The sequence below is a fragment of the Typopeltis vanoorti genome, chromosome 7 (genome assembly GCF_054136105.1).
Source record: "Typopeltis vanoorti isolate ZY-2024b chromosome 7, IOZ_Tvanoo_1.0, whole genome shotgun sequence".
NCBI lineage: Eukaryota > Metazoa > Arthropoda > Arachnida > Uropygi > Thelyphonidae > Typopeltis > Typopeltis vanoorti.
The window spans coordinates 138,212,470-138,226,965 of record NC_143555.1 but is presented as its reverse complement, the minus strand read 5'-3'; the positions used below and the strand labels follow the sequence as shown (position 1 = coordinate 138,226,965).

At 34.1% G+C, this 14,496-nt stretch overlaps 1 protein-coding gene across 1 annotated transcript in view; it reads right to left on the bottom strand.

Annotated features, from left to right (window-relative positions):
• Positions 1-4,387: 4,387 nt before the first annotated feature.
• The window catches only part of LOC150105113 (disheveled-associated activator of morphogenesis 2-like), a 575,640-nt gene continuing 565,531 nt past the window's right edge, over positions 4,388-14,496 (bottom strand). Inside the window, exons 25-26 of the mRNA XM_090396160.1 lie at positions 12,400-12,570; positions 4,388-5,055 (exon numbers count right to left, since the gene is read on the bottom strand). Coding sequence (XP_090252286.1) covers positions 4,744-5,055; positions 12,400-12,570 — 483 coding nt within the window. The 3' untranslated portion in view covers positions 4,388-4,743. The remainder of the gene's footprint in view (positions 5,056-12,399; positions 12,571-14,496) is intronic.

Sequence of the window (14,496 nt, the reverse complement as noted above, 5' to 3'; positions counted from 1 at the left end):
TATAGCACTATATTAAAACTCAACACATTTCAATTTATTCTACTCATTGAATTTTTTATTTACAATGTATTAAACAAGATATTTCACTTCAAAATGTATCTATGTTTTCTCACATCTTGTGTATATATATATATATATATATTTAAGATGATTATTAGTTAAAGTGAAATATTAAAACAGTCATGCAAACTGATGGTATTTATTGATTATAAAAATTCATATTTTTGTTTACTGGTAATGAGTTTATTTAATTTGCTAATCAAATAAACTCATAACAACAACAAAAAAACTAAACTGATCACTTCAGTGATTATATTTTTGTTTGCCTAATACATATGTTATTTTTGTTTAAACATTAATTTAGTTATTGTGAATAGAAAGCTATTATAAAATAGCTTTCTATTCACATTTATCTGGAAATATATATGTGTATACTTTATGGTTGAAATAATTTCAACATACATTCAACACATTTGATTGTTCAATTACAACCTTACTGAAATATTCCAGTTTCTTTAGTAAAAAGAAGTATATTATTGTAAAAAAAAAAGTATTCACCTCAATATGATGTTTATTACAATATCCTATTACTTATATTTAAGTTTTCAAATTAAAATTTATATACAAATATAAGATTATAGCAATTAACAATATTACTTTATAATCTTAAAACACTTATAAATAATATTTACAAATATGTATAATTTTTTATTTTAAATAATACGATATTTTCCTATGAAAAAATCAATATGTTATAACTAGTATTTTTTATGGCAATTTTTTATTACAATTATTTTAAATAATGTGAAAAAAATAGTTACTCTAAACACACTTCTACATTCTTCTGTTATCAATAAATAAACACACTTAACATTATCCACTATGAATATGCATGGAGGAAAGGACACTATTTACAGTTCATGAAGAATATTAACAATATATTTTTGACACTTCAAATTGACTAAGAAGTCAAAAGTAAAAAACTAGAGACAAATGTAAGAAACCTTAAGGTGGTCACAGTAATAGGAAAGCATCTGGACACCTTAAGGAATTCGCAGTGTTCAGCTGGTTAAGTGAATGACACCAAAGAGAAATCACATAGAGCTTTTCTCACATAAAAAATAAAACAAAGCAATAATGACTGGAAAAGAAGTTCAGCATGATAATACTAAGTTTTTCCCCACACACCTTTTTGCTGAAGTTTTACAGCTTTGTATGTGTGGGATTAAAGTTAAAAAAACAATGACATAAGTATATCAAATGGATTACTGGATTTACAAATAACTGTATGCTCTATGCGTATACGCACAAGTGAAAATTAGTTTGTTTAAATGAAAAAAAAAAAAAAAAAGGCAACATAAAAAGTCTGAAATACAAAAAAAAAAAAAAAAAAAAAAAAAAACCCTTAGGGGAAAAATTTTAATTACATAACAAATAAAAACATCCTATGTAATAAATACAAGTTTTTTTTTTCCTATTTCTATTTACAATTATTTCATGAATGAACACATACTAAATATGAGCCCAGTATAATATTTGCATCTATTTTTATCTACCTTTCCTTAAATGTCTCATAATTACTAACACTGATGATTCCTTTTAACTATTCAGATGGTTCTGATTTAAAATGAGAATGTTCAAATCATTTAAATATGACCATTAAGTTATTTATAAGGCACTTAATGGTTGTTCCAACTAGAAGATACAGAGCTAATCATCAACAAATATGAAGTTGAAAGAAATAAAATATAGTAAATCAAGTTTATAAAATCATTAGTGAAGAATACTTACAAAACTTCCCATGAAAAGTGGGAAGTTTTTATCAAAACAACAAAAGGAGATATAATTCATTCACGTTTTATAAAAAACACTATTTTATCTAAAGGCAACAAAATAAAATAAAATTCTCTTAGAAGTGTCTTAATATCTAAGTGAATATTCCTGTTGTTTAACCAGTTAGATCCAAAGCAGTTTAACTGGAGAAGTTATTATAGTCAACCCTTATTATAGCAAACACTGTTATAACAAGCTCACTCACTATAACAAACTTTTGAAAAGTTCTAACCTAAAGCTTCACAGGCACAATGCCATGCTAAAGGAAATTCACTATCCATGGAAATAAAGTCGTCCTATGGTCCCTAAGTGTTTGCTACAGTGGGAATCAATTGTATATTTTTTATGAAATATACATCAGAACATTTACAGATTATAATGCAGTTGAGAACACTTTACAATGGCTTTCTTCACTTTAAAGAGAGACCAATCTAATCTCAGCAGAGTATATATATTTTGAATAAAAAGAAATAAAGAGGAATGTAATAACAAAATTTCAGTAAGGCTATTCAAATTTTGACAAAATAATCATAATCAAATTTAAAACTATAGCACTGAAACTAATCAAAGAAATTTTTAGCAAAACAATTCAGTTATTAGTATAACAAACCATTCAATTTCAGTAGATAAAGAAGCATTTTAGGATTAAATTAAATGGAGTTAAAGGCATTCTGTTATCAGTTCTTGTTCTCTGTTTAGAAATAATACCAATCTTTAAACAGCTGAAGTTATCTGTTGTTTAGAAAACTGCAAGTTGTGAGTCAAAAGAATGAGTCTTAAGATTTTTGACTCATACATAGCTTATTTCCATCTTTTGTTACTGCAGTTAATATTGCATTTATGTGACAACCACTGTAAGAGTTAGAGGGATAAAATCATTTGCAACTTCACAAACTGTAATGTTTTGTAGTTTATCAATTTCCAGAAATTTTTTTCGTTCATTTTATATCAATAATTTCTCTAGGCTGGTTTTATTTTAAGCAGAAACAGCTATATTATATCTATGAAAATAATTAGAAACCTTATACTGTTCTACAAAGTGTAGCAATTTTTCAGAAAGATTTATTAAGGTCATATTAATTTTACTTCAAGACATAATTTTTGAAATACAGTTTTTGTAATTAGCCAAGATGAATTATTTATGCAATGACTTAAAAAATAAATAAATAAAAAGGTCAAGAGAAATATATGCTTCCAGATGCAACTGATATCCACATTTGTTCCAATTAAGCATTATTAGCTGACTTATAAATGGATGTTAAAAACTATTTCCAGCAAATATAAGTTAAATAATTATCATTATTATATATAATAAGTTTCAATTAGAATTATTCTGAAAACAAAACAAAAGAAATATATATTATATATACAGGGTGTTCGGGATAAATTTGACATATTTATAATTAATTATATTTTTCCGTAAGTTACATGTATTAACACACACTTCTCTTCATTTAAAAGTTTGGACCCTTCTTCATTCATATACAAGATGTCAGAAAGGATGGATAGCTGGAACCCACCTGAATCATGGAAGAGAATAACTTGTATCATGATGATTCGTGCCCGCCATCAAAATAAGGATATTACGACTGCTGCCCAATGCTCCCTGAATACAGTAAAAACAATCAGGCATGAACTAGAGACTTGCAATGGTGACTACGAGGATGTAGCAAGAAGAAAGATCCCTAGCAGACGATCTGATTGCGTTCGTACAGCAGAATTCCTCGCAAATCTGCAGGAACAGGTGTTGAAGAACCCTGGCATTGGAATTCGGGCTTTGTTCGTGGAGTTGCTAACTGTAGTCAAGCCCTGGATAACAAGGGTAGCCAATGGTAGGCCGTATGTATGGCAGCAGGATTCGGCCCCTTGCCACACCTCTGGGAAAAGTCAAAAATGGTTGTCTGAAAATTTCTACGACTTCACCAGTCCAAATGTTTGGCCTCCAAACTCCCCAGACCTTAACCCCATGGATTATTTTGTATGGGGCGCAGTTGAAAAAGACACCAATCGCACTTCCAGTAATACAAAAGCCCAGTTAATGGATAAAATTAAAACAGTTTTTGCGGCCCTTCCCAGGGAGACTGTAGCATCAGCTTGTTCGAGGTTCCGAAGCAGAATTGAAGCTGTGATCGATGCTAATGGTGGTTATTTTGAGTAAATCTTGTTGATAGTATTGTAATTAACTCTTCCTGTAATGTTTTTTTGTCAATTCATTAAATTTAATAGATACAAAGAAGATTTTCTTTTTCCTTACGAAACTGTCAAATTTATCCCGAACACCCTGTATATATATATATAACATCATCATGATAATGGAATTATTCAAACTTGGCTAATTGTTTTTTAAAAAAAAGAATAAAATATGCACAACTCTGTTTTATTTTTATTCAAACTAACCTTTCTAATTCATTTGTTCAGAATAAGATATGAATTTACAAAAAAAAAATAAATAAATAAAATAAATAAATCAACATAAATAAACATTTCCTGTTTAAAACAAAACAAAAATACATTTACACTACGGTCATCAATCAAATGGTTCTATCTCGTTTACACATTATGTTTTTTTTTTTTTTTAAATATATCTACACTTATGTATGCAACATTATCTCAACACTGTGCTTTATGATGACAACTGTGCATTCTGAGGGGCCACAATACAGTTGCAAAAAGGTCTAAGATGTCTGTTTAAATTTTTGTATAACATAGGTAACAAGTTATTCAAGCTATTTTACTTAACAGCAATGTTCAGTTTTCATTCGAACAAGAAAAAACAATTTATGTACATTTAATCACTGGTATAAAGGCAGGTAACATCCATCTAAGCACAAAGTCTCATATTCACTTCTGTTCACATTTAATAAAGCTGTAATAGGAAATTACATCATATCTTATTGTTAGACATATATATTAAGCTTTAATCTTGTGGGAGGACATTGCCCTGTCTCGAGAGTTCTCTTTGGCTATGCTTTTTGACCGACTGCCTTGTGAACTATCTGATTGTAGCTGAGCTATTGCATGCCCTTTTCTCCTACTTCGTCTACCCTTTGTAAATTCATCACCAAACACATCACCTGTCCGGAGAGCAGATATCAAATCATCAAATTCCCCCTTTTCTGTACTATTTCTAATTGCTCGTAAACCATTAATACTACCATTTTTCAAACCATTTGCACTTTTGAGGACTATATCTTTGCTAAGTTTTTCTCCTCCAGTCTTGCGCTGAAATTAAGACATAACTTTTAATAATATAATAACAAAACTTTGAAATGATAAGATTGTGATTAAAATACAAATATATTAAAATGAACAAAAAATATTTACAAATATTATTTTACACAGATTTATATTAAACAGATTTTCTAAGTTGCTTAAACCAATGAGTAAAGAAGAAAATAAAATGGGATGTTCAACCGATGATTTGGATACCATTTACATATGCACATCACCTTTAAATTGCAGAGGCTTTCCAAATTATTATTATTATCCCAAGATTCCATGTAGTCAAAGACTCATCTAGGAGGTCCTTTTGGCATACACACAGCTCATCATGCCATGCCTTAAACACACTCAAATTCTCTGCAGACACCACACTCTCAGGCAAGGTTCCAAATATTCACAACTGCATGCAAAAAACCTGCTTTTCAATCCCTTCCTTATACAGCTTCCAGGGATGACATCTGGTTCTCCCTGATCTCCCACTGTTTGCTGTAAAACCTCTCCAACATTGATCCTATAACAACCCCTTACTAACTTGTAGGTATCTATCATATCTATCATATCACCCCTCTTCCTCCTTTCCACTAGACTCTGTAAATTGCATCTCCTCAACTTTTTCTCATATTCAACATTCCAGAGATCATAAACTACCTTAGTAAGTCATCTCCGGGCCCTTTCCAACATCTCTTCATCCTTTTGAAAAAAACCAGGTGACCAAATCTGTGCACAGAAGTCTGTGTGGACTAATCAAAACATTATAAAATGGAGCAAGAATCTCCTTACTTCTACACGTCAGTATCTTCCATATCATTCCCAAAATTTTTTGTGTTGTCCTCACAATTTTGGCAATGTGTCCCCTAAATTTCAGACCCTTATCCACTATCATCCCAAGATCTCTTATTTCCTCCACTTCCAACAATATATCCCCACCAAGCATAAATTCTGCATTTCATTTTGTTTCCCAAATTTTAAAACCTTACATTTTGCAACATTGAATTCTCATCCCCATTTCCATGCCAATTCACTCAATTTATTCAAGTCTTCTTGTAAGGCCACATCTTCTCTACTCTTCACAGTTCGCCCCAACTCTGCATCATCTGCATACAACTTAATATCCCCATCCAAATCTTTGCCAATATCATTAAAATTGTGACTTTCTCTCTTCCTGGATATTGCTCACCCCCCCCCCCCCCATACACATACTGATACCTATCAGATAGCCAATCCCCAATCCAATGCACTAGTTTAATATCCAACCCCATCCGCTCTAGTTTGACTATGAACTTTTCATTCGGTAATCTATCAAAAGCCTTTGCAAAATCTAAGTATACTGCTGTGTATCCCTCTCCTCTGTCCAAGGAAGCTGTCACCTTATTGTAATAATTAAGTAGATTACTAAAACATGACCTCCCTTTAACAAATCCATGCTGTCCATCAAAGATAATTCCATTGTTTTCAACCCAATTCTGGATCCTAGTTCTCACCAGCTTCTTCAACAACTTAACCACAACACCTGACACACAGATAGGTCTATAATTTGATGCTTGAGTTCTAGCACCTCCCTTATGAAGCAGCACAATCTTGACCTCCTTCCACTCCTTTGGAACTCGACCCGGTGCAAGACTCATATTAAAAAAATATGTCAAGGCAGATGTCAACTTCCTAGCACATTCCTTCAGATTACATGGTGATATATTATCAAGTCCCACAGCCTTATTAAAATTGTTTGCTCAATTCCCCATACACCTCTTGCTCACTTACAGTCAACCTCTTCTCCCCATCAACAACTGCTCTCAATCTCTCCATGATGTTACATTCACAAGAATGAAAGACCTTTATGAACTGGTCATTAAGCATCTCTACTATATCTTCCCCTCTAGTTGTCCTTATATCATTTTCTCCAAGCAATATCATCTTTCCATAATCATTTTTTTTTTGCTGACTTCATATATCGAAAGAAATCCCTAGGATTCTTTTTGGTTTCATTAGCTAACTGCTGCTCATACTTCACTTTTGCTACCCTTACCAACTAAGTCACCTTCCTTGGTAGGTTATGAAATGGATTAAGAAACTTTAGAAGACATACAAAGAAATAGGATTAAAAAAAAAAAAAAAACTAATATAAGGACTGGAGATAAAGGCTAACCCTAGATGTTCTGCAAGAAGACAGTGAGAATTTTTTTTTTCTCAGAGTAGTAGAAGCATGGAATATACTGTCTAAGATGGTGGAGAGAGTAAAATATAAATAGATGATTTACATTTTCAATAAATGTAAATGACACAAGAGAGAAGAAATGTGATAACATTGGATTTGATTTGAAGCCTTGTCAATTGTGCTCTTTAAGAAATACATTATTATTACTATTCAGAACCTCCACTGAGTCACAAGACTCATTGCAGAAGGTCCATCTTAGACAACACAAAGTCTACCATATCACTCCTTAAACCCATTCACCAACTGCATAGTCATCATACTATAACACAATGAATTCCATAGTAAAACCACCCTCCACCTCCATGCAAAATAACTACTTCTCACCCTCATACTCACCACCTCTTTTTTGAAACTCCCAGGCATAGTTCCTTCCACTTATTCTATTATACGAAAAATCGACCCTGGTTGTAAATAATTTTCAATAGTTCAAATGTCTGAATCATGTCAGCCTTTTGCATTTTATCCACCAAACTCACACAAACTCATAGTAGTTTGTGTAACCTCAGTCTGTCCACATACCTAATGTTGTATACAGTCTTGATATCAGTTTTGTTATCCACCTATTTATCCTCTCCAGAGTTAATTTATTCTCTCTAAATGCTGGTGACTAGATCTGAGCAAAATAATCCAGATGTGGTCTCATCAGGGTTTATAAAATGGAATAGTAACACTTTTATCTTTTGGTATGGCAGCAATCCTCTGGATTAGCTTAACCACTTTCATAATATACTGTCTCCTAAACCTCACATTTTTATTAACTATTATCCCAAGAACCTCTGCCTCCTCCACTTCCTCTACTACAGATCCACCAATAGTATGAAGCCTCCCATCAGTGGATCTCACATTTTAAGACCTTACATTTAGTTCATTAAACTGATATCCACATTAATTTGCCCATCTGTCCAGCTTATTTAAATCACTCTGAAGTGTTGCCACATCAGTACTATTACTAATAACCCTTCTGTGCTTCACATTGTCTGCAAATAACTGAATATCTCCTTGAAACTGAGTAACAATATCAATTACATGAAGGTTAAAAATCAAAGATCCCATCATTGATCCTGTGGAACTCTACTTGTGAACTTCCTTTTCCTTGATACTACCTCCCTGTAAACAACTCTCTAATTATCTATTAGAATACCAATTTCCAATCCAATTCACCAACCTGATACTTAAGCCCATGTATTATAACTTAAATATCAACTTATCATGTGGTACTCTATCAAATGTCTTTGCAAAATCCAAAGAAAGAAAAAAAAGAGGCGGTATATGCCTTTCCCTAATCAGCTACTCTTGTCAATTTATTCTAAAAGGCAACCAAATTACTCAAACAAGAGCACCCCTTAACAAATCCATGCTGAGCTTCACAGATAATATTACCCTTATCTGCCTAAATGCATATACAATCTCTCAATAATTTCTCCCAAACCTTTCAACTCAGAATAAATACAATGTGATCTATTCTTTCATGACTTTTTCTACTACCACTCTCCTTATACAATGGCACTATCTTATCCATTCCAAAGACTGCTGTCCACCTTTGTGAATCTTCTCTGGATCCTTTCTGACATATCCTTGATGCCATGAAAACCCGGCAACCAAATCTGAGCACAATAATCCATATGAGGCCTGATCAAGGCCTTATACAATAGCATAACCTTTCTATTTCTGCATGTCAGGGTCCTCTACATCACTGCCATTATCTGATGTGATATCTTCACAACTTGTGCAATGCAGCCCCTGAATTTCAGGTCCTTGTCCACCATTACTCCTAGATCTCTCATCTCCTTTATTTCCATTAGTTTCCCCACCAAGTGTATACTTCACATCCCATCGTTGCTTACCAAATCTCAAAACCTTACACTTTGCAACATTGAACTGACAGTTCCGCTTACCTGCCCATTCATGCGATCTATTCAGGTCCTCCTATAAGGCCATAACATCCACTTGACTCTGCATTGCTGCCCCCAATTTTGCATAATTTGCAAACAGCTGCATATCACTAGTTACACCCATCCCAATATCATTTATATACAAATTTAACAACAATGGTCCCAAAACTGATTCCTGTGGTACACCACTAGTGACCTTCCTCTGTCGGTACACTGCACCCCACAACTTTCTGATACCTATTTAACAGCCAGTCACTGATCCAACTCAGGAGTCTGTTATCCAATCCCATCTGTTTCAATTTGTCATGTGGCAGTCTATCAAAGGCTTGTATGTCACCTTGTTATAGTACAAAAGTAAGTTAGTAACACAGGATCTCCCTTTAACAAACCTGTGCTGATAACAACAGAGAATACTGCTGTTATCAATTCATTTCTGTATCCTTCTTCTCACCAATTTCTCCAGTACCTTCACCACAACTCCCAATATACAGATTGATCTATAATTTGAAGCTACAGCCTTATCACCACCTTTATGTAGCAGTTTTATCCTCCTTCCACTCCCTTGGAACCTGTGCTGTTGTAAGACTTATTAAACAGGCATGCCAATTCCCTGGAACATTCCCTTAAGATGCGTTTTGATATGTCATCAAATCAAATCCTATCGCCTTATTGACATCAATGTTATTTATTTCCTCAAATACCTTCTGCTCACTCACAATTAAGTCATCCTCTCCTATGTCTTCTACACTTAAGTTCCTCATGATTCCACCCTGATCAGTATGAAACATCCTCATAAATTGATCACTGAATACTTCAACAATGTCTTCTGCAGCAGTTATCATTCTACCATTTTCATCCATTAACATCATCTTACCATGATCATTCTTCCTTCTATTTGCCACATATCTAAAAAGCTGTCTAGAGTTTTTTTCTTTGTCTAATTTTGCAATTTCTGATCATACTGCAATTTTTTTTTTCCTTACTAACTGAGTCACTCTTCTGGCTTGTTCTTTATCCTCTTGATGTAACTGATTATTACCATTACTCATCTTGTACTGTCTCCAAAGTACCTTCGAGATTTCATGCTTAAGCTCCTCATTCATCCATTTTACACCTACCTCATTCAGCCTTTTGGCCTTCAGAATACAAGGCTCAGATAACTTTGTTTGATTCTAGTTGCTGATCTTTCTTCTGGCAGTGTACCATTTCCAAACAGCTACACAGGCACTCTCTGTGGCTAACAATGCAAGAAAATGTTAAGCTAATAACATTAATAAGAGACCTGCAGGCATGTGTGCCATTTGGACATGAAGTAAGCATGCAAGTTTCCAGCTTTTAGCCTTTTCAAAATCAATTTCGGAGTGTTGATAATTTATTTGCACCTGTTTTAGGTGCTGACAAAAAGAAAAGGAGGATGGAGATATTGATGAAAGCTAATTGCCATAAGTCGAGTTCTTCTCTTGTATAACCATGCATACTTCTTTAAGAAACAAGGCTCAGATAAGGGATGTGAATTTGGAATGAATATTTCCATACCAATAAAAACTGTTTGAATATTTCATACAAATAAAAACTTTATAAAAAAACGTTCAGTGCAAATGATCTGGAGACTTAAAACAATAATCCAACTAAGAAAATAGGGCACAGACATCATGAACATTATCCATTTTGGCATTCTTAGAATGTTAGACAGCAGCCTGGCTGGTTGGGTGGTTAGCGTATCTGCTCTCCAGCCAAAAGGCTGCGGGTTCGAATCCTGCCGTGGGCATGGATGTTTGTGATTGTCTTTGGAAATACCAGTGGTGGTCGGTGGTAGATGGCATTGGTGTAGTTGTGGTCAGTTGGTGGATTAAGTTGTGGAGACAGTTGTAGAGCAGGTGCCCTCCCTCAATGAGTCTTTGGACTCCATGGAGGTGTCAAATAATAATAATCCTCTCTTTAATTAACTCTTTTAAACTTTGGAGAGGTGGTTACAGGTTGACACTGGGGAGTTCTTTAGCTTGGTTGAACAGTGGGAAGGAGTGATGACAAGGGGCCATCCCTGGAAGTTACGAAAGGAAACTGTGAGCAAGAGGGTGAGGAGTAGTTTCTTTGCATGGAGGGTAGTTGAACCGTGGAATGCATTGCCTGATAGAGTGGTGAGAGCGAGAACGGGCAATGAGTTTAAGAAGTGGTATGGTAGACTTTGTGTTTCCTAGGAGGGAGGGCCCTCCCACGATGAGTCTTGATAGACTTGTGTTTCCTAGGAAGGACCTTCTGCGATGAGTCTTTTGATTCCTTGGAGGCCTAAATAATAATAATAATAATAATAATAATATGAATAAGAGTGGCTGTGTACTCCAAACTTTTAAAAACTCACAACTGTTTTTTCTACATAGTCTGTGCATTGAATATTTGCTATCACTGCCCTTCTTAACTCATTATTATTGTATCTCAGTAATAAACTAATCATTTTTATATTTTCACCTTTTCTTCTCACTCTTCCATCAAGTCTTGCAGATTCTCTCTCATACTATATTTGTATAAGAGACAATTTATAGAGAGATTGTTGTCCTAGTCAGAACTAATGATTTAAGTAGTTCTGACTAGCAATACAATCTCTTTAACTTTTCTGTTTTACTATTGCCTTTGTTACATCCTTTATTTTAGCTCCCAGAAAGTTCAATATAGTGAATTCTTCATCAAGCACAAACATAATTATCGAATCACTGTACCACATGACTTTTTTTATAACATCATTATCATTATTATTATTACTACTATTATTATTCATTGATAACTGACAACTTAGTATGTTTTCCTTCCAGTTATTTTTCTCTTCAATTCTATTTTCCAGTCTTAGTTCTGGTAAATGTTTTTCTGCTTTCTCCAACTCCCTGGTCGATTTTCAAATTATTCCTTTAACCTTGAAATTTCATATTTTCATTTTTCTTCATTAATGTCATCAGTATAAAGTTTCTCTTCACTGGGTTAAACATTATTAGTTATCGATGCTTCTCTCTTGTTTTCCAGGTTTTTGGCACCATTTTTTAAAACTATCTTAATTTAACAACATGTCTTAAAAGATATCAAGTGTACAAATGTGCTGACTACCACAATAAAAACACACACAGAATAAAAGCTATAATAGTATAGTAAAAATACTGAATAAATAAAAAATATCACCTATTTTACAGGAACTTCTAATTACACATGCCCTCACACTTAATTTTCATTACTTTATGTAGAATAACTTCATACCTCTGCTTCCTGTTTTGCTCTCTTCTCCTCTTCCTCTTTTCTTCTTTTGAATGTATCATTATCTTGGCGGGCTTCATTGAAAGAATTGAAAAATGTGTCGAATATGCCAAAAAATTCTTCAGGTGGCAATTGTGATGGATCTTCTCCAAATAATTTGGCTACTTTCTCATACTAAAATTAAAACAAGGCAATATGAAATAATTATAGAAAAAAAATGGAAATTTGATTGATGCATATAAAATCTTAAATTATGGTATTTCTAAATAACTTAGGGAATTGAAACAACGTAGATCTGAATATAAATTAAATAATACTTTAATAGATATTTCCGATCTTTCGGCAATGTCTCATTGCCATTTTCTAAAGGAACTTACAAAAGGCAGGAGCACAACAGGCTCTAACAATATAGTATTTGGGGCAGTCGCATACAAATTTGGGAGGCATACATCAGCAGACCTTCAGCCCAACGGCCAAGAATGCCTACTTAGCCCGCCAGAGGGCACCATCAGGACTTCTAGGAGAAAGATAGCTTCATATCTTCATTTCCAGTTACTATATTGTTAGAGCCTGTTGTGCTCCTGCCTTTTGTAAGTTCCTTTAGAAAATGGCAATGAGACATTGCCGAAATATCAGAAATATCTATTAAAGTATTATTTAATTTATATTCGGATCTACGTTGTTTCAATTCCCTAAGTTATTTAGAAATGCATAACCAACGTATAAGCCTATCTACGAGAATTAAATTATGGTAATTATCCTCAGTGGGATCTGAGGAAGGGTGAATAACCGAAAAAAGTAGAATAACAGGCTAAATCTATTATGACCAGTTGTCTGTTCTGGTGCACAGCAGTTCTTACAATATATCCGCACTTTGTAAAAATTTAAAAACTGAAGAAAAATATGTCCTCTAAACTTTAAGTCTCTACCATCCCCCATAAATCTCTAGCTTCATCTATTTCCTGGAGTACAGTTCCATCAATGCGGTAAGCAGCTTGTAATTTATCCTAAAATGCATAACTTTACATTTCTCCACATTAATCCATTATCTTGTGGATAGTGGATATGCGAACATCAGTGTGACAGTTGAGTGTAAGAATGTATATGATGTACACTAGCCAGTACTAAGGACAAAAAACTGGAATGGGATAGTTAGAATAACTCATCAAGATAGGAGAGGGACAAAGGGATCACTGCATTTCATGTATACTAATGCCAGGAGTATTAGGAACAAGAAGGAAGAATTTGTGGCCTTTTCCTGGCCACAGGTTATTGGCATTAGTGAAACATAGTTGACGGAAGATGATATAGTTAGTGGGATAAAATGTGTAGGTTATAGCATGTTTAGGAGGGACAGAGAGAATAAAATGGGGGAGGGGTGTTATTGATAATAGCTGATGAACTGCAGCCAAGGAGAATTGAAGTTGTATCACAGGATAGTGAAAAGAGCTCATTTCAGGTTATTTGGTGTGAGATTGAGACTGGCAGAATAAAATATACAGTTGGGTGCTGCTATAGACCAGTGATGGAATAGATGGTGGAGATAGTATGCATAAACAAATTGATGAAATGAGTGGAAGGAGGGTAATTATTATGGGGAATTTCAACTATGGTAACATTCATTGGAAGGAGGAGAGGACACATGTGAGGAAGGAAATGGATTTTATTCAATTATTAAGGGATAACTATCTGAGACAGCATGTAATTGAAAATACTAGGGGTGTGAGAGTGCTTGACCTGGTAATAGCATCTGAGAATTTGACTGTAATGAATATGACCATATTGCCACCTATTGATGAGAGTGATCATAAGGTCTTGACCTGGGAGGTGGCTAAAGGTGTGGAATTTTCGATTAAGACAGGGTATATGTGGAATTACCATGCTGGCAAGTATGACAAGCTTAGGAGATTGCTTGGATCAGTGCCATGGCATGTACAACTGCAAGGGCTGGATGTCGATAGAGCATGGGAAGTGGTCAAGGAGCATTTGCAGGAGGTTATGGCTGATTGTACACCTAGGGTCCGAATAGGAAAACAAGTAGGGAATGAATGAATAACACCATTAAGCCTGAGCTGCAAAAAAAGAAACAACTGTGGAGGG